The 20,508-nt window shown below is 55.2% G+C and overlaps 1 protein-coding gene, 1 non-coding gene and 1 pseudogene across 3 annotated transcripts; all 3 read right to left on the reverse strand.

Annotated features, from left to right (window-relative positions):
- Window positions 1-53: 53 nt before the first annotated feature.
- LOC115276594 (translation initiation factor IF-2-like) lies at window positions 54-10,614 on the reverse strand. Of its 2 annotated transcripts, XR_003902019.1 has the most exons (4): window positions 10,152-10,614; window positions 8,244-8,378; window positions 5,635-5,817; window positions 54-694 (listed from the first exon to the last, which is right to left on the reverse strand). XR_003902019.1 is itself a non-coding variant. In XM_029920637.1 (3 exons), the coding sequence occupies exons 1-3, from the start codon at window positions 9,545-9,547 to the stop codon at window positions 155-157; spliced, it is 711 nt and encodes a 236-aa protein (XP_029776497.1). In that variant the 5' UTR covers window positions 9,548-9,955; the 3' UTR covers window positions 54-154. The 2 variants fall into 2 exon arrangements, 1 of the variants encoding a protein (XP_029776497.1); XM_029920637.1 differs by lacking the exons at window positions 5,635-5,817; window positions 10,152-10,614 and adding an exon at window positions 9,512-9,955.
- On the reverse strand, window positions 8,738-8,951 carry LOC115277209. Its single transcript, XR_003902300.1, has one exon. It is a non-coding gene; the product is annotated as a small nucleolar RNA U3 (small nucleolar RNA).
- A 1,654-nt stretch (window positions 10,615-12,268) lies between the features above and the next one.
- LOC115276559 lies at window positions 12,269-13,154 on the reverse strand (annotated as a pseudogene).
- Between the last annotated feature and the right edge of the window lie 7,354 nt (window positions 13,155-20,508).

Here is a 20,508-nt window from a genome sequence, read left to right on the forward strand (position 1 = left end):
GGGCGGCGGCGGCGGCCCCGGGGGCTCTGGCCCGGCAGAGAGGAGTGGGCGGGGCGACCGGGCCGGGGCGGGGCCTAGGGCCAGGGCGGGGCCGAGGCGGCCGGAGAAGGGGTGGGGGGCGTACCCCCAAAGAGTGGGCTCCCCGTCCCACCCGCTACGCGCCGATGCTCAAGTGTCCCCTCGGCCAGAGGAAGCGGAGGGCAGGGGCTGGGGACCCGCCCCACGCACGACCCAGGGGCAGCGCCCCCCCCCGCCCCCCCGGCTGGGCGCCGGCTGGGGGAAGGGTGGCAGAGGAGAGGGTCCCGGGGGACGGCATCCGAGCCGCCCCGGTGCCCGAGAACGCTCCACTCCGAAGCCCGGAGCGTGCAGCCCCCGGAATCCGCCTCCACTGAGCCCCTGAGTCCGGATCCCGTGGCCACCCATCCGACCCTAGGACCGCAGTCGCAGCCCCGCGGGGCGGGACCGACCAGCAGCGGCCCTCGCCGGGCTCCCGGGTTCCCGCCCCTCCTCGGCCCCCGGGCGCCCTCTGGCGGGCCCACACGGAACTTCGCAGACCTGCGCGGCGACTCCCGGCTTGGGGGGCGGGGCGGGGGTCCCCGGGACCTGGGTGCGCCATCCAGCTGCGGCCCGAGCGCGACGTCTTCCACGCGGCGTCGTCCTCGCCTCCGCCGTCAGCGCCGACGCTGCTCCGGCCCTTTAAGAGAGCAAAGCCCACTCTCAGGTTGAGTGTAGACCCAGGGGGCATCACAGAGCCCGCAGCGTGACCCAGCCAGGTACAAAGCAGGAAGACCCTTCCCTGGGGCAGAGTCGGGGGGGGGGGGGGTCCTGAGGCCCCCGCTGAGATGGGAAGAGGGCTCCGGCTTCTCTTAGGAGAGGGCAGGAAAGGGAGGGGCCCGAAGGCCCCAGCGGCACGTGCTCGCTCAGGATCACTTTCCCTGAGCCTCTGGTCCTGCTCTGGGTGGGTTTGCGAGGATTCCTGGAGGGACTGAATGCGCTCCAGGCTCGGAGCCTGGCCCCAGGAAGAGCTGCTGCCTGGGCTGAAAGACAGGACAGGAGAAGAAGCCAAGCTCCCCTTCCATTCACCTCCCGCTCACCGTGAAGGCCTGCTTTCCTACAGCCCCTTTGGGTCTCCCTTCAGCCTCTTCCCAGGATCAGGGAGGAGGGCTAAGCCCGCACACACTGTCTCTGCTGAGGGGGGAAGGTGGGGAACCAGCAAGGAAAGGACTTGCCTGAAGATGGGGCAGCCTGTGGGGGCATGAACTCAGGTGTCCCGGTGTGCAGCCCCGCTCCCAAGCTTCTAGGGAGCTAGTGGACCTGCGATGAAAGGTCTGAGGCCCCATGGAAGAGTCCCTTCCCTGGCATGGTAGCCTCTGGCCAGAAGGCACTCCCAGCCCCAGAATGGGGACTCGCTTTCTAAAGCGAAGCAGCTGTGCCCCACCTCTCCCATCCTGGAGCCATCCCCAGAGCCTCTGCCCATCCTATTGGTCACTGGGGTTTCCAAATTCTTCTCTCTCCTCAACTCCTCCTCCTCCTCCTCCTCCTTCTGCTTCTCCTCCTCCTCCTCTGAATGCATTGACCCCTCCCATTGTCCCCTTCCTCTCTCTCCAGTCCATCCAGTGACCCAACCTGTCACGGACTCCCTTGCCTGTGGGTCCTCCCAGCACCCCTGCCCTCTCTCCTCAGTGGCATTTCACAATGTCTGCAGTCTCTGCTCCAGCGAGACTCTCTCGGCTACTTTTTGGAGAAAAAGAGAAACCCTCCCCAGGGAGCTCTCATTTCCAGCCTCCAAACCACCCCCTGCCCCCAAGCCTGCCTCTGCTCTCACTGCCTGGCACCGAGGGAGAGGCACCCCCTACTCAGGATGGAACGGCTCCTAAGCTACAAACGCCCTTGCTCTTCCTGGAATCATCAGCCTTCCTCTCTTCTGGGTGCATCCTTTGACATTCCAAGGGACTCGAATCTCCCCCAGTTTAAAAAAGGAAAACTCCAAGCTGTTTGCCAGGCCCCCAGCTGCAGCCTTCTCTCTCTCTGTCTCTCTGTCTCTGTCTCCCTCCAAACCTCTGAACTAGGATCTGTGCTTTGCTCCAAGTCTTCCTCATCTCCACTCAGCCAGACTGCTCCTGCCAAGACCAGAGTCCTCCTGGCCACTCCCCACAGAGGGTATTACCTCCTCCACCAAGAAGAGGGTTCTCTTCAGCAGCTGACCATGTGGGCCACTCTGTCTTTCTGGAAAATCCACCTGTGTCTCCACTACCCATTTGGACCCAGATTGTGTGTGTGTGTGTGTGTGTGTGTGTGTGTGTGTGTGTGTTAAATTAAACTCTACACCCAGGGGTGGGACTCAACCTCACAACCCTGAGCCCTGAGGTCAAGAGTCACATGCTCTGCCGACTGAGCCAGCCAGGTGTCCCAAGATTCCATCTGCTCAAAACAGAACCCCACCCTTTCCCCCCAACCTGCTCCCTCTCCGGTGACCTCCCCCATCTGGAGAATGGCACCTCTGCCACCTGGTCCCCTCAAGCTGGAGAGCTGGGTGTCACTGATGACGGGTCCCTCTTTCAACCTCCTCCCTCACCTCGTCCTGGCAAACCCATCTCCTCAATATCCCCAGCACGTGCCACCTCCTTCCAGCGCCAGCACCGCTCACCTGGCCCACAGCATCTCCCAGAGACCTGCCCCTATACTGTCTCCCTAGAAACCGTTCTGCCCTCAGCCACTCTTTCTAAATTTCCGGGGTTAACACCCTTCGGGGACTGCGCATTGCCCTCAGTATAGGGCTCAACCCCTCCCGGAGCAGTGAGACCCTGCACGGCCTGTGTAACCCTCCTCTGACCTCTCCTCTCCCATAATCACCTGCTCCAGCAAATTTGGACTATGTACATCTTTCCTGAACACTCCATGCTTTACGACTGTCCCGTGTCCTCTTTTTTTTTTCCCCTCCTCTGCCTGAACTCCTATAGGCCCTCCAGTCTCAGCCTAAACTAACTTCCTCCTGAAAGCCTTCCCCACCTCATGTCTGGGGGACTTACCCTGACGTGGCATCCTAAATAATCCCGTTCATTCAGCGAGTATTTATGGAGCAGATACTATGTGCAGGTAGAAGTATAGGTTTGGGGGTACGTAAGACAATCTCTGTTTCTAGGGTGCTCGCACCCTGGTGAGGGCACAGACGGGAAACAAGCAAAATGATAAACGAATAGATAGTTTCAAAGAATAGTAATGCTACGAACGAAATAAAACCAGTGTAGCCGGGGGTGGGAGGCAACACTGAGGTTATTTCAGGGCACAGGGGGAGCCTGCCAAGGGCAGCTCTAGGGGAAGAGTGTTTCACCTGGAGGGGACAGGTTGGGCCTGTCCTACGCAGGGGACAAGCAGGGAGGCCAGTGGTTGGAGCGGAGTGAGCAGGGAAGTATGGGAAGAGGTAAGGACCACCTAGGAACTTAAAGCTGCAAGAGGATTTTGATTTTTTTAATTAAACATTTTTTTAAGTCTTTATTTTATTTTGAGAGAGACAGAGAGTGAGCTGGGGAGGAGCAGAGAGAGGGAGTCACAGAATCAGAAGCAGGCTCCAGACTCTGAGTTGTCAGCACAGAGCCGGAGGCGGGGCTCGAACCCACGGACTGTGAGATGATGCTCTGAGCTGAAGTCAGATGTTTAACTGACTGATTCCCCCAGGCGCCCCTGCAAGAAGATTTTGGATGTGTTTTAAGTAGAAAGACAGGGGGCGCCTGGGTGACTCAGTCGGTTGAGCGGCCGACTTCGGCTCAGGTCATGATCTCACGTTTGTAGGTTCGAGCCCTGCATCGGGCTCTGTGCTGACAGCTAGCTCAGAGCCTGGAGCCTGCTTCAGATTCTGTGTCTCTCTCTCTCTCTCTCTCTCTCTATGACTCTCCACTGCTCTCACTGTCTCTCTCTCTGTCTCTCTCAAAATTAAATAAAAAAAAATAAGTAGAAAAACAGTGGAGGTGTGCTGGGGGGCTCAGTCAGTTAAACATCCAACTTCGGCTCAGGTCATGATCTCACGGCTTGTGAGTTCAAGCCCCACACTGACAGCTCGGAGCCTGAAGCCTGCTTCAGATTCTGTGTCTCCCTCTCTCTCTGCTCCTCCCCTGCTCCTGCACATGCACTCACTCTCTCTCTCAAAAATAAGTAAACGTTAAAAAAAAAAAAAAAAAGAGGACACCAGAGAGGGTAAGCAGAGAAGTGATGTGCTAATGTCTTAAAAAGACCGCTCTGGCTGCCATGCAGGGGGTGGGCCACGGGGGCGGGGATGGAAACAGGAGCTGGCACGCAGGGAGAGAGGACTGCGCGCAGAGCACAGACGTAGTGTGGAAGCTGAGCCCCCAGGCTTGTGGGGCTGCAGGTGGGAGACGGAGCGAGGACTCTGGCTGCGGGCTAGTTACCGAACGGGGAGACCTGAGAAAAGCTGGTAGAGTGTGACTCGAGGTCGGTCTGGACCTTATTTTTGAGCTGCCTTTTAGACCCCAGGTGGGAAGGTCACAGCCAGGCCTGCCTGGCTGTGAGTTCTGAAGCAGGGACGTCCACCTCATTTACCATTTTATCCCCGGCCCCAGAGCAGGGCCAGCCGGACCAGGCCGGGCTCTCAGTAGAAGTATGGTGGGCCACCGACTGAGGTGGGCTGACCATGCACTTGTACTTCCACTAATAAAAATTTGCCCGAAAGTACAAGAATAGGACATACTCTATAGAGGTAATAGTGGGCCAAAGTCACAGAGGTGCTGAGGCCGTGGTTGTCGGAGCCTGGTCCCCGGACCAGCCAGCATCAGCCTCGCCCGGAAATGGTTAGAAACACAAATTCCTAGGCCCCCCCCCCCCACACCTACTGAGTCAGGAACTGTGGGAGTGGAGGTTGCCAGGTGGTTCTGACGGGGGCTAAATTTTGAAGCTGCTGTTCTGCGGGGTCTATGGCCTCGTTCTCGGGGGTGTGTAGACTGTATGCCTGGGAGAAAACGATGGGTTGGGCCCTTCTGGCTGAATAGGTGCAGACAGCCCCGAGCCAACATCTAACTGGGCTCTGGGCTACCTCCACCCCACCCGGACTCCCACAGTCTTCGCCCCCATCCCTCAGACATTGTGGTTCTGGGCAGAGCCAGGTGGCGGCGCCAGCGCCTTAGGCTTCCATCTGGCTTCGGGAGCTAGAGACCTTGGAAGGATTGTTCCCCTTCCCTGCGCCTTCTTCCCAGCTGGGAGCCTCTGCTCCAAGGCCTGTCCGCTGGCAAAGGCTGTGCAGGATGGCCTTCATCAGGGAGAGGGGCTGGCACACCCAAGGGAGGGGCCGACCCCCTCTTCCTGCAGGTTAGGAAGGTGGGCTAGAGAAGCCCCCTTGATCAGAAAGAAACTAGGGGTGTCTGGCCTGTGGACTTGGGAGTCAGAAGCCCAGGCAGGTGGCGCTGGTCCAGTGGACTCTGGGTATACCCGCGTTAACCCTCTGCCTACCCTTCCCAACCTCATGTGAGGTCTCAGGTGCTTCTTTCCTGCCATTGGGTGGGGGCAGCCAGGAGGAACCCCAGATCCCAGACAGAGCCCCAAGGTCGGGCATCCTCACAGCCTAGCAGCCAAGCGAGCTAGGAACAGGGGCCCACAGCAGAGAGGTTGCTTGGACGGAGCTCTTACCAGCTGCCAGCTTCAGTCTCCTGGGTTGGGGGCTCTCTGGGCCCCTGTCCCGCATTGCGGCCAAAGGAGCCCAGCATCCTGGCCAGAGGAGGGCCCATGCCCTGCTTCTGGTCCTGGCTGCAGCTCGGTAGACAGGAGTCCAGAAGACCCGCCTGTGCTCCTTCCTAGCTCCGGTTCCAAGCCCTGTTCCAAGAGGACCCAGGGCTGAGCGCAGGCTCGACCCCCATCGGCTCCCCTGGCCCTCATCTTTCCGCTTCGAGGGGAGCCTGAGACCCCCTGGACCAGCTGGAGTCACTCTGCCCATTCTGCTTAGACCTAGCATACCTTGGCCTCAGCTCCAGGAGTCCGCCCACACCCTCTCATCTCCAGGGGTCCCACCCAACGCCCACACCCACTCCAGAGGACCACCCTCTCCCTCTTGGCCATGCCCTCATCTTCCAGGACCCCAAATGGGGAGCTATCCTCCTCTGAGGCTCTGTCCTCAGGAAGCTGGGGCTAGGCCAGCTGTTTTCCCGGGGCAGCCAGCTGTTTTGCCCATCAGGAAGCGGCCCTGGCTCCTCCGCGAAAGTGAAAATCCTTGCCGTGGCTGGGACTGCAGCGTGGCAGCCCCGCTGGGCCAGGGCCTGGGAGCTGTTAACTCCTCTGGGCCCAGCCAGCTGCTTTCCACATCCGGGACCCCAGCCCCCCACCCCGTGGGAGTAGCCTGTTGCCAGATTTCCAGGGACCCCCAGGAAGACCAAGCATTGCTATCCCCTCCCTCCGCTTCAACAGCCGCTAACCTGACGTCCCCTCCCCTCAGTGGAGCCTTGTCCTCAGGTGACCCCAGGTGAGAGGAAGTTTCAAAGAGACAAATGTTAGCCCAGTTCACGATAATAATAGTAATAATAATAATAATAATAGCTATCATTAACTGCTGTGTGCCAGGTACTGTGTTAGTGCTTTAAATGTATTATCTAATTTAATTTTCACCACATTCCTGTGAAGTCGGGAATGTTTTCCTTTGACAGATGAGGAAACTGAGGCATGGCAAGTCTAAGTTGCTTGCCCAAGACCAAGCAGAATTGAGGTTTGAAACTGGGCTGTCTCGGGCGCCTCGGTAGCTCAGTCAGTTAGGCGACCGGCTTCGGCTTAGGTCATGATCTCACAGTTTGTGAGCCTAAGCCCCGGACTCTGAGCTGACAGCTCAGAGCCTGGAACCTGCCTCGGATTCTCTCTCCCTGCCCCTCCCCCATTTGTGCTGTCTCTCTCTCTCTGTCTCTCAAAAATGAATAAATGTTAAAAAAAAGAATTTTCTTTTGAAAGAAACTGGCCAATCTGCTGCTCTCTGGCCAGCCCTGGAGGTTCTGGAATCGCTGTTGCTATTCCTATATAAGTTTCCCTGAGCTTCTTGCTCGCCCCCCCCCACCCCCCACTTTCTTTTCCTGGTGGTCTGAGTATCAGTAGCACCATCTGTGAAATGGGATCACTGATGGGCAGAGTCAACACCAGCTCCCGGAGCCATGCCAGGCTCTGTGCTCAATACCTCCCAAGTATTTATTAGCAGATCATTCCTCTGGGTGGCTGCGGGGTCAGCCTGGGCTAGAATCCCGGCTTTGCTGTTCCTGGCAGCCTGGTTTTGGGCAAGTGACTTTACATCTCAGTGCAAACTGTCCAAAGCTGGAAAATGGACGGGAGAACAATATTCTGCGTCTTTGATTTTGTCGTGCAGAGGATGGTGATAGTGCGGGTGAGCTGGTTAGCAACCAACACAGAGAGGGGTGGGAAATAACACCGCTTACTGTTGTGACTACTAACCGCAATCTGGAAGGGTCCAAGTGGCCCACCTAGCACTGCGCACCCCCACCCCCAGCAGGGAGCTGGCACATAAGAAGGCTCTGGACTGTGGTCTGTGGAACCTCCGTGGAGACCGCAGGCTGCGAGAGAGATACAACTTGCCCAAGATCACAATGACTGGGGTAGAGCCGTGGGCCTCCTGCGCTTAACCCCTGCACCCCTGTGGCCTTCCCTCCTGTGGCCCGAACCTGGTCCGGCGGGAGGGGGAGAAGGGACAAGGGAACAGGGACAACCCCAGGACTGAGACAGCCCAGAAGGTGACTGGGCCATGACTGGGTGGGATCTCAGGGTCTGGGAACGACCCCTCAGGACGCAGTGACCCGTGCTCTCCCCCTTTGTCCTCTCCCCCCTGCCCACCATGGGTCAGCTCCCTGGTCCCAGCCTAGACATCTGGAACTGGGGCAGACAAAGGACCTCGAAGAGGGACAATAGCCTTCTGTCCATTTTCAGATGCCGGGCCGGGCCTGGCCAGGGCTGGGGGCCGGAGCCAGGGCTGGGGGCCGGCGAGGCGGTGCCAGGCCCCCCGCGGGCAGCGGACAATGTTGGCAGTGATGGAGAGGAGGCATTTCAAAGCGTTTTGTTCCTGCTGACCCCCTCCCCTCCACATCTCGCCCCAGCTCGGGGTGAGGCCCCAGCCCCACCCCCAGCCACCCAGGCCCCTGCTCCTGGCGGCTTGGGGACCGGCCACATTCTTGACCTCAGGGGAAAAGTTTAGACTCTTTGCGCCCTGGGCAACAATAACAGTGTCACAGAACTGATTTAGGGGGAGCACTTACCATCACAAAGCAGCAGACAAAGAGCCAGGGCTGAGAACGCCGGGCTTCTGCGCCTACTCCTCTAAGCACGGCTACTTCTCTGCTGGGCTCTGCCTGGGCCGGACTGGGTGCCAGGGTGCTGGGCCCCGGGCTGAGCTGGGGAGGGAGCAAAGGAGAAGTGATGGGGATTCCACTGTGGATCCGGGGGTCTGGGAGCTTCTTCCTGTTCTGCCACCAATTTGCGGGGTGACCCTCTGACCCTCGGCAAGTCCTTCCCCAGCCTGGGCCTCAGTTTCCCCATCTGTAATGAGGAGGCTAAACTATAAGGCCCAAAGCATGAGGGTCTGATCTTGCGAGCAGACGGATTTCCATGATGATGGCGGTGAGGGTGAAAAGTATTCACCCCTTTATTCCGGGCACTTCACAGTAGGTGCCAGGCGCTGTGGTCACTAACTCCTTTCTGGATTTCATATATTTCACATATATATATATGATTTTTTTTTTTAATGACAGAGACCACTCCATGTCATCCTCTCTCTCCTGCTCTTCCAAAAGAAAAGGACAATTATCGATGGCAAGTGGCAGGTGCAGAAGCAACACCAAGACCTGGTTTCACATTCAGGAGAGAAGGCTGCTTCCTGCTTGTGTTTGTTTTCTGGGGTTCTAGACTTTCAGAGAATCTGAAACTGTCAGTGACAGAGGATAGAAAAGACCCCTAAAAACAGTCTTTTCATCCCCTTTGATTACTTGATACTCAGCAACCTCACAAGACAGGTGCATCATTAACTCCGGTTTACAGCAGAGAGCTGATGCTCAGAGAGGCTGAGGTACTTGTCCAGGGCCACACAGCATGGAGTCTGTGGAGCCGAGAGCCCAGGCAGGGCTGGCTCACTTCTGATTACACTGCAGTGGGAAGGAGAGAGGCAATGAGGCAGCTGGACCCTGGGGAGTTCTGGGTGGGAGGGCCTCTCCTCCTCGGCCAGAAGGCTATGAATAAATAAATGTCTGATTACCCCCAGGGGGAATCCCACCCTTGGAGCAGGTGCTTTTAAAAAAAACGAGATTGATTCTTGTCTGTGAACAGAGGTTGGCCTGGGCAACCTGGACGAAATGACCTCTAGTGGAGACCTCCTAGGAATTAGAAGCAGGAGAGAATATTTAAGGGCCCCTGGCTCTGGAGCCAGGTTATGGGTTCCGATCCCAACTCTGATTTTTCCTGGTCGCGTGTCCGTGGACAAGTCGCTTCAACATTCTGTCCTTGGTTTTCCAACCTGTAGAAGTGAACTCACCTTGTAGGAGTGTGGGGACCTTTCATCGAGGCACATAGAAGGCCTTAGAACAGCGCCTGACTCGGCGAGGGCTGGCTGTGTCTATCCTGCAAGATCCTGGCAGCCAAGTCCCATAGCCAGGGGGGCACTGCTAGGACTCTGTGGCAGTCAGTCAGCTGTTGACCTTGGTTTCCAGGAAGTAGTTGGTTTTGGATTACAGCACGAGGGACTATGGTTAGACACTGCAAGCAAGGGGGACCTGTTCTCTTGAGTCCCAGCTCCGCCAACTTGGCTGTGTCACCCAGGAGGAGTTGCTGGCCCTCTCTGAGCTCGTTCCAGAGTCTTTGAGAATCCTAAGCATTCAAAGGAGACGATCACAGGAGCCTCTGTGACTCCACAAGTCTAATCCAAAGGTTGGCTTGGAGCCCAGGAGTCCTGCTCCCCGGGACTTCAGCCCCCCCTGCCTCTCCTCATCCTCAGACTTCACCTCCAGCCTCTTCAACCATCCTTTCCTTCAGCTCCCCTCCCCCAAGTGACACACGCACCACAGACAGAGGGGGAGACAGCCTAGCGGAAAATGTCACAGATTCTTGGGGGCTGGGGGATGGTCCTAGCCTCCCCCTCCCTCCCTTTCTGGTCATGGGGCCAGAGGAGAACTCACCTGGGCAGAGCATCTTGGGGTCCCCTCGGCCCGGGAGGCAGACGGCACTGGTGGGTCCGTCTCTGGCACAAGGTGACTTCCCCGCCCAGTTCCTGCTGCTGAGAAGGGCTGGTCAAGCAGGCCTTCAGGTGCCAGACTGCCCTGCCCCCACGCAGATTTTCCTGGCTTCTGCGGGCCAGGAAGGGCACTGGCTGGAGGCTGGGCAGTGGGGCAGGGAAAGATTCGGAGGAAGGTGTCGACTAGATGGCTTGTCCATAGCCCCTAAACCCACTTCCTTTCTGGATGCTGGCGGCCAGGGGACCAGGACACCATAGGCTCTCAGGAGCAGGGGAGGGCTGATTGGGAGAGGCTCAGATGAACCCAGGCCCCTGCCCCATCCTAACCCACCCCAAACGGGCCAGCAGGGCCCAGGCTGAGGTGTTTGCTTTTCTTGTCCCTACACTGACTCCATTCAGAGCAGACTTTCTCCACCCCCGGCCGGCGGCCAGCAAGCCAGGGCACCAGGGAGAGAGATCACCACCCCCACCCTCCTTCCTTTGCACCCCCCAAATACCACTTCACTTCAGGGAAGCAGCGGCTTCCTAGTTCTTGAAGGAGGGCACTGTAGGAGCAGGGAGGCTGGGGAAGAGGGGGCCCACCACTAAGAAGAGGAACAGAGCACTGTGGAAGGGACTGGTCGAAGAAAGAAGAACAGGGCTCCCAATGGAGAAGCCCCCCCCCACCCCCCGCCGGCAGAAGTGGGGCGGGAGGGGCACAAAACGGGGAGCTACAGGCAGACTGGCCCAGGAGGCAGGAAAGGCCTTTCCAGGCTGAACCAGAGCCCCAGGCCAGACTCTGTGCCACCAAGGCCTACAAGGCCTGAGGCCGACCCCGAGGCTGGGAGCTCCAGCCTCCCACCTGAAACCCCTGGGACCAGGCTGTGACCTGGTCTGGGGCCAGGGGAAGGAGGAGGGTGAAAAGTTTCCCCAAGTCAGAAGGCCAGGGGGGAGGCATCCCAGGGGGTCTTGCTCTTTGCTCTCTCTGACTGTCACGTTGGTACATAAAGAGGGTAGAAAGGTCAGCTGTGGCCTTTCAGGTCTGTGGGAAAAACTCTGCCCACTTCCCTAATGCATATTTATTGGTGTGAGCCGCTGGGGTGGGAGGAAGCCGCCACCCCGCCCGCCTCCCCGGCCAGGCCAGGTTAGCACTAAAAACAGGCTCCATGTCACCGAAATCCTACTCTTTGTCTCCAGATTGGCTCCAGAGTCCTCCCCCTTCCCTCCTCCCCTGGGCTCCCCCCACCCCCCTTTGGGGTTGCCAAGCAACCGTGGAAGGGTAGCTGAGATATTTTCTTTATTACAAGCAAAAGCAAGACAGGATCATGGCCCCAGGAGGGGAGCAGGGTGGGGGCTGGGGAGAGGGCGTCCCGTGCTCTAGGGGGACCTCACTACCTTGGTGCGCTCTGGGCTTGGGCAGTGGGGAGACTCAGAGCCCAGAGAAAGTGAGGATGGACGTGGGTGGGGACAGTGATGGGGGTGGGTGGGTGCACAGACTCAGATCCTGTCTATATGAATGCTAAAAGAAGTATGCCAAGGGGCCCGGGCAAGCCCTCACCTGGCACCCACCAGCTCTACATAGAGGCCAAGTCACTTCCCTTCTCTGGGCCTGAGTTTCCTCCTCGATAAAATGGGGATACCAACATGTATTACTATCTCATTTAATGCTCACATCAACACCAAGAGACATTTATGTTTCACATTTTTACTGGTTAGGAAACTGATGCTCAGAGACAGGAATTGACTTGCCAAGCACTTTTAGGTAAATGGCAGGTGAGAACTTCACCCCCAACTCTTTTTTAACTAATTTATTATTATTCTTTTTAAATTACACATTAAAATTTTTTTAAACATTTTATTTAATTTTGAGAGAGAGAAAGTGTGAGCAGGGGAGGGGCAGAGAGAGAGGGAGACACAGAATCTTAAGCAGGCTCCAGGCTCTGAGCTGTCAGCACAGAGCCCAATGTGGGGCTTGAACTCAGGAACTGTGAGATGATGACCTGAGCTGAAGCCGGACGCTTAACTGACTGAGCCCCCCAGGCGCCCCTAAGTTACACATTTTTATTTTTATTTATTTATTTGTTTTAGTGAATTACTGAATATTTATTGAGTACTTGCTATAGACCAAGCAGGAGGCATAGAAATAAACTGTCTGGAGTTACTTTTAACTTCTGAGTCCTCATCATTAAAAAAACAAAACAAAACAAAACAGAACAAAACAACCCATTCTGCTGGTTTACTATCCACTCACTCTTTGATTAATCATCACGTACACGTGTACTTTCAAATATTGCATAATGCCGTAGACCATTAAATATTCCAAAGACGGTCTGAAAGACTAGAGGAATCATCATTGCTTTTACTTCTGTCTGACAAAGCAGGAGCCAGTAAAGTAAAACCCTTCCTTTTGGTGGCAACGGAACAGTATGATACTTGACTGCCAGGCGTCCAGTTTTAGAAAAAGCCAAAGCAGTGGGATATAAAACATCACATACTATGCCAATCAGTGAACTTCTCAGAACACAATTTTCCTGCCTTATATTGCCCAAATACAAAGCATCTGTTACAAGGAACTTATAAGCGACTATAGTAGACCAAAACGGAAGTGTAGTCACGGATGCATAGGTCTTCAAAGCATCATGTTTAACCTTGAAGCGGTGTCTGAAAATGAAGTTTGCCAACATTCCAGAGAAACCAGCTGCTGTCCCAAAGAACACTGTGCCATATACATTTAAAGTCTTTTCTTTTTTAAGATACTCAATTTTTTTTTCTATGATTTCGATGACCATGGGTCTTCTTAATTTTTCACCTCCTAGAGAAAGACTGGGCTGACCATGTGTGTATGTTGCCATTCTGATGTCCTTGGACGCTTCCCCAGCTCTGAGTGGCAAAACACCTGCATCCTTCACTTCCACCCCAGCCTCACACATTTTTATTTTTATTTTTTATTTTATTTTTTTAAAATTTATTTTTGATACAGAGAGAGACAGAGCATGAGAGGGGGAGGGGCAGAGAGAGAAGGAGACACAGAATCTGAAGCAGGCTCCAGGCTCTGAGCTAGCTGTCAGCACAGAGCCTGATGCAGGGCTCGAACCCAAGAACGTGAGATCTGACCTGAGCCGAAGCCGGAGGCTTAACCGACTGAGCCACCCAGGCGCCCCTAAGTTACACATTTTTAAAAAGCTTATGTCTTTATTTTGAGAGAGAGAATGTAAGTGGGGGAGGGACAGAGAGAGAGACAAAGAGAATTCCAGGCAAGCTTCACACTGTCAGCCCAGATCCTGACGCGGGGCTCTGACTCATGAACCCTGAGATCATGACCTTAGCTGAAATCAAGAGTCAGACGCTTAACCGACTGAGTCACCCAAGAGCCCCTTTATTTTATTTTTTTAAGCCCCAGCGTGGGGCTTGAACTCATGACCCCTAGATGAAGAGTTGCATGTTCAACCAACTGAGCCAGCCAGGCACCTCCTGCAGCTCTTTTTGCTGAAAAAAGATTTTTTATTCGAGTGTAGTTACGCATTGTGATGTTGGTGTCAGGTGTCCACACAGGGACTCAGTGTCTGGAGAGTCACTGTCCCAGCAGAAGCGCAGCCACCCTCTGGCACACACAACCGCACTATTGCAGTGTCATCGGCCATCTTCCCTGTGTTGTGCCTTTTATTCCTGTGACTTACTCATTCATAACTGGAAGCCCGTACCTCCCACCTCCCTTCACCCATTTTGCCCTTCCCCCTCCTCCGCAGATTTACTGAGAGGGAATTACACACGCCCATTTACAATGGACAGTGTAGGGGCATCATGAGGCTCAGTCAGTTAAGCAGCCGACTTCGGCTCAGGTCACGAATCTCAGGCTCGGTTTGTGAGTTTGGGCCCCGCATTGGGCTCTCTGCTGTCAGCACAGAGCCTACTTCGGATCCTCTGTCCTCCTCTCTTTTTGCCTCTCCCCGACTGGTGCTCTCTCGCTCTCTCCTTCTCTCAAAATAAATAAACTCTAACAAGATTTAAAAATTAAATGTACAATTGAATGGTTTTTAGTATGTTCACAGGCGTTGTCATCACGACAATTTTGAACATTTCATCACCCCCCCCAAGGACCCCTTCTCTCCCAATTCCCCCTCCCTCCAGTCCTAGGTATCCACTAATCTGCTTTCTGTCTCTATAGATTTGCCTATTCTGGATTTTTCTGTAAAGGAAATCAGGGGCGCCTGGGTGGCTTGGTGGGTTAAGCGTCCGACTTCAGTTCAGGTCATAATCTCGTGGTTCATGGGTTTGAGCCCCACATGGGGCTCTGTGTGGACAGCTCAAAGCCTGGAGCCTGCGTCGGGTTCTGTGTCTCCCTCTCTCTCTGCCCCTCCCCTGCTCACTCTCAGTCTCTCTCTCTCAAAAATAAATAAACATTAAAAAAATATAAATGGAATCAGACAATATGTCTCAGTCTGAACGCTTAACTTCCAGGGGCTCCATCCTCACCGGGTACTGGGGTAACAGAGGATCAGGTATCCTGGCGGCATGTCCTGGCAGCATGGTCAACACCGTGGGCTTTGCTGTTAGACAGACTTGGGTCTAAAATCTGGCTCTGTCATTCAGTAGCTCTGTACCTGGGGGAAGTAGCTTCCTGTCTCTGGGCCCCAGGTTTCTGATTTGTAAAATGGGGCCACATGATGGCATTTTTCTCAAAGCTGTAGTGACCATGAAAGTGCTTAGCCCAGCACCAGTGCTGACTATATGGTGGCCGATGGGATGCCTGTGTGGCTCAATCGTCAGGTTAAGCATCCGACTCTGGATTTCAGCTCAGGTCATGATCTTACCATTCAAGGCCCACGTTGGGCTCCACACTGACAGTGCTGAGCCTGCTAGGGATTCTCTCTCCCTCTCTCTCTCTCTGCCCCTCCCCCTCTTGCACTTGGGCTTTGTCTCTCTCTCAAAATAAATAAACTTGAAAAAGAAATTTAATGTTTTATTTATTTTTGAGAGACAGCATGAGCAGGGGAGGGTCAGAGACAGAGGGAGACACAGAATCTGAAGACAGGATCCAGGCTCTAAGCTGTCAGCACAGAGCCCGACGGAGGCTCAAACCCAGGAACCATGAGATCATGACCTGAGCCCAAGTCGGATGCTTAACCGATTGAGCCACCCAGGTGTCCCATTTAACAAATAAATTTAAAAAGGAGGCACCTGGGTGGCTCATTTGGTTAAGTGTCCAACTCTTGGTTTTGGCTCAGGTCATGATCTCATAGTCTGTGAGATTGAGCCCCATGTCGGGCTCTGTACTGACAGCGCTGAGCCTGCTTGGGATTCTCTCTTTCTCTCTCTCTGGATAAATAAATAAACCTAGGAAAAATACATATCTCTATATATGTATGCATCTATATCACATCTATATATATGAGGGCTGTTAAGTGGATTACAACAATCCATGTACCCATCTGTTTATCCCTTCACCCAGGTATTTAATAAAATCTAGCACCTTCTAAGACTCCAGCATTGTTCTAGGTGACAGGGATATAGCAATGAACAGGACATGATCCCTGGAGAGGACTCACATTCCAGCGGTGAAGGAAGAGGATTTCGGAGTGGCCTGTGTGAGGGAGCCAAGAGCATGGCATGCCGGGGTAAGGCGGGTGGAGACAGCTCTCGTTTGGAACATTTCTCTGCCCTGTCATCTCCTGGTGAGGAAGTCCCTCTCTCTCTCTCTCTCTGTTTTTTTTTTTTTAATGTTTTATTTATTTTCGAGAGAGAGAGAGAATGTGAGCTCACAGTATGAGCAGGGGAGGGTCAGAGAGAGAGGGAGACACAGAATCTGAAGACAGGCTCCATGCTCTGAGCTGTCAGCACAGAGCTCGACGCAGGGCTTGAACCCACGAACTGTGAGATCATGACCTGAGCTGAAGCCGGACGCTCAACCGACTGAGCCACCCAGCGCCCCTATCTCTCTCTGATAGAGAGCAAGTAAACTCTACACTCAACGTGGGACTTGAACTCATGACCCTGAGATCAAGAGTCACATGGTCTACCAACTGAGCCAGCCAGGAACATCATCTTTTATAAACTGAAACATGCTATGCAAGGCGGAGGACTTCTTAGGATCCCCTCTGGGTGGGGACAGTGGCCTGGTTTTGTTATCTTCTGAGAACGGGTAAATGTCAGGTTGTCAGTTCATTTATGCAGGCAGGCTGCTTGGCCAGCATCATGCCAGAACACTGGCTGCTCTTCCAGAACTCTCTGTACGGGCGAGGCCTGGCCTGGAGAGGCATGCTGAGCCATGGCAGGGCCCCTTCCTCCATCCTGGGCCCACCCTGAAACGAGGGAACGAGGGTGGATAGCAGGATCTGGGGACAGGACTCTGGGGTTGGAAATATCCTGCGCAGAGGTGCAGCCTGCCAGCCCCGGCACCACAGCTGCCCACTTAGGCACGTGTGTGCCATGCTTGGTCCTGGGCCCGCTCCTGAAACGCAGAGTCCGGAGTCCTGGCTGCAGCCCGCATTCACCAGCCCGCTGCAGCAAGGTCGCCCGCCCGCAGCTAGAGCCTCAGCTGGTTGGCTACATTCATACACTCAATCTACTCATTCCATCTATAGGCCAAGGGTCCCAACATCTGTTTCTTTATTCATCTGTCTGTCAATCCACCTATTCATTTAATTATCACTCCAATAAAACATTCATTCTGTCATCCATTCAACAGACGTTTACTGAGCATGTTCTTTGTGCTGGGCACAGTGTTTGGTAAAATGATAGTCTTGGGAGGTAGGGCATGCATACTTAGCGGTGTGGACAACTTTGTCACCTTCTGAGTGCTCCTCTTAATAAGGGAGCAGGCAGAATAAAGGTTAGGAGCAGTTGAATGCACGCAGAAGCCCAAACATGTTTCCGTGTGTGTGTGTGTGTGTGTGTGTGTGTGTGTGTGTGTGTTTAGAAGGGAATGATAAAATGTAGTTTATTTTGAAATCTATTTATTTTGAGAGACAGAATATGTGTGCGCAGGCGAGCCAGGGAGGGGCAGGAAGAGAGAATCCCAAGCAGACGTGAGGCTCGATCTCACAAACCGTGAGATCATGATGTGAGCTGAAATCAAGAGTCAGAAGCTCAACTCATTGAGCCACCAAGGCGGCCCCGCCCTGGCAAGGATAAAAATCTTACTGCAAGAAAATGCAAGGATCCTCCCAACACCACAGCCGACTCTAGGGAGGCTGGACAGGCATAATGGCTCCATTTCACAGAGGCGATAATTGGAGTTCAATCTATTGTAATTCCCTTGCCCAAGATAATGCTCTCTCTAGCAGAGTTCTTCCCCTCCCCCTTGCAGGAATGAATTGCTTTGTCTTCTACAATCCCCAAGAACTTGGCTAATACTTTAGCTTAGGAGTTTTCCTGTGGCCCTGATCCTTTCACAGGGGCTGGCTGGCTATTCGTGTGTCTGTCCACTTGTCCAATGGCTAGGTGTTTTTTTTTTTTTAAGAGAAAGAGCGAGAGCAAGCAGGGGAGGGGCAGAGAGAGGAGAGAGAGAATCCCAAGCAGGATCTGGGCTGACTGCATGGAGTCCCATGTGGGGCTCGATCTCAAGAACCATAATATAATGAATTGAGCCGAGATCAAGTGCAACACTCGTGGACGAATCCTTCTAAAGAGGCAGCAGTAGATGGTTCACCTTTCTCTTTGCCCTCCCACCAGCTTCGGACACAGAGTCTACCTCAGATACTTGCTAGATGTTATTCACCGCTGGGTCACCTGCCCGAGGTCACCTGCCAGTCAGGAACACACTTTGGGACCCTGCTGGGCCATCCCCTAATCCTAGCCGCCACCAGCTGTCACCTGCAAACCAGCAGTAGTAGCTGAGGGGGTCTCCAGCCAATCTGCTTGCCCTGTCACCAGCCCCACCCCCCAATCTATACACAACAGCCCCAGCAAACCTTTAAAAATGTAAATCTGAACTTGTCAGACCTTCCAGGATCCCCACTGTGTTTAGGATAAAGTCACAAATCCTCCCACTGTCCTACAGGGCCCGCAGGGTCAGCCCAGCTTCGTGGGGCACTTCCTGTTTCTCTGCGCGCTCCAGCCTCGCCGGATTTCTCTCCTTGCTTGTTAGCCTCGGCCATGCCGTTCCGTCTGCCTGGAACAGTGCTCGCCTCAGCGGCCTGTCGCCTTCCCCTAACTCCCCACTCCCCAGGGACTAGGGTCTCCTCCCCTGCCGCTCTGCCTCTGGGGACACTGCCCGCCGCTGCTGAATCCCCGACCAGCACACAGTAGGCATTCCAGAAATATCTTTTCAATGACTAGCGATAAGACCCTTCTTGGCTCCTCAGTTTCCCTGAGGATGAAGCCAACTGACCCTTCTCTGCCCAGGACGGAAGGCTTTAAATAGCCCTGACATACCCTGGAGGTGGAAACCGCTGATTAGATTGCAGAATGTGGCTTTCTGACGAGGCCTGGGAGTTCTCCGCTACAGGAGAGACCTCTCTGGCCAGCTCCCTCAAGGTTGTGTCCCTGCCAGGCTGGGCTGGGGTCAGGACTGGATTTATCAGGAGACACGGGTGTCTCCTGGGTCTCAGCGCTTTGCGTGTGCGTGCCCGTCAGTCCCCCGGGGATCTCTGCTGAGTCAAGGCTGGAAGCGGCTGTGCATGGAGCTCCACAGCCCTGGGTTCTGGCTCTGGCTCCATCACCTGCCAGCTAAGTGCTAGGGACTTCAGGGCGCCGCCCTCAGTGTCTTCATCTGTGAAGTGGGGCCGCTAACAGTACCTACTTTCCAGGTGGCTATGAGAAGTTCACAGGCTACTACTACCAGCAAGGTGTCTCGTGTTTGGCGCGGAGAGCTTTGTTATGGCCATTATTATTGTTATTAGCAGAGGGGCTCGTTCCCAGGAGCTGGGCAGCAGTGCTCCTTCTCTATGAAACCCTGACTTCAAGTGATCCTCCCCAGAAGCCATAGTTTTTCAACTTTCGTAAGAAACGCCAAGAAGTTTATACGACTCATGTTTAAGCCACTGATATGAATGGACATCAAATGACGGTTGGTGGGGGGGGTGCACCGTAGGAGGCTCCAGAGGCATGAAGATTAGCAGGACCCACTCCTTGTCCCAGTAAGAACAGACAAACAGAATCACAATCCAGTGGGGGCGTGGGGCGAGGTGGCCCACCGACTGTGAGGAGAGGAAAGGATTTTGGGGTGCAGGCAGGGGTCCTCTGGGTGTCTGGGGAACGGAACACTGGGGTGGATGGAGGAGGGCAGGATGTATGGTGGAACGGGCACACGATCCCCCCAGGTGTGAGATTCTCCGGGAAGGACAGGCTGAGCTCGTCGGTGAGAAACTGGTGTGTATTCCCCCAGCTGACTGAGAACCTTCTCTGCGCCAGACCTAGCTGGGCTGGGGGTGGGGGGCACATCAGACCTAGACAGAGCCCCAGCCCTCCTGAACCGGTGGGCTGTCTGGTGAAGAGATATGACAAGACAAGCATTAATAGCATCCACGCCCCTCTCGCCCTCCCCCTGCTCCCCCCCAATCCCCCTGCCAGACTGAGGTATCCAGGAGCCTGCAGGAGGTATCCTGGGAATCAAGCCCTTGTCCTTGGTCTGAGGAGAGGGCAGTCCCCAGATCCCCACTGGGGGTGTGGTCTTTGGAGGTGGCATCTTCAGCCTGGGGGCTGGGACTGCATGCCCTCCTCCCTTATCCTTCGGCAGAGCCTTTTATGGGGGTGACCCTCTGACCTCCAGACTGTTCCCCTTCACCCTCCAGCTAGAAGTCGGTGGGGCAGCAGCTGAAAGAAGGAGGGCTCCAGAGGCCTCAGGTTTAGCTGCCAAGGGGAGGCCAGGGTTGGGCCTGAAAAGCCTCTGGGGTCCCCTAGGCCCTCCTGGGGAGCTCGGCCAAGGCCATGGGGTCTGAGTCAGGTCCATGGGAGTGCAGCCCCGAGATGCGGGTGCCTGGCCCAGGACGAGGGAGGGGGCGATGGGCGAAGGGTTCAGCCGAGGGAGCAGGCGGGGCACTGGGAGTCTAGGACACAGAGTGGGGGCGGGAGGACGAGGGGTCCGGCCGGTGCAGGGGAGGGGGGCGCCCCTGGGGAGGGGCACGCTATGTCTTTAAGAGCTGCCTGAGCGCAGGTTGCAGCTGCCTGGCCAGCCCGAGAGACAGCGGAGATTCATTACCCGCCGACACAATGACCATTGATGGCCCCGTGGCGTTATTCAAATCCAGTACCAATTGCAGCCGAGCCCCTTTCTCCGCGCCAGGCCCGTATTGTTGGAGCGGCCCACTAAAAGCCCGCCCCGGCCCCGAGCCGCCAGAGGCGCCCGCTCGGGTTCAGCCCTGCGCCTCGCCAGCCCGCCGGCT

Source organism: Suricata suricatta, chromosome 13 (assembly GCF_006229205.1).
Source record: "Suricata suricatta isolate VVHF042 chromosome 13, meerkat_22Aug2017_6uvM2_HiC, whole genome shotgun sequence".
Lineage (NCBI taxonomy): Eukaryota > Metazoa > Chordata > Mammalia > Carnivora > Herpestidae > Suricata > Suricata suricatta.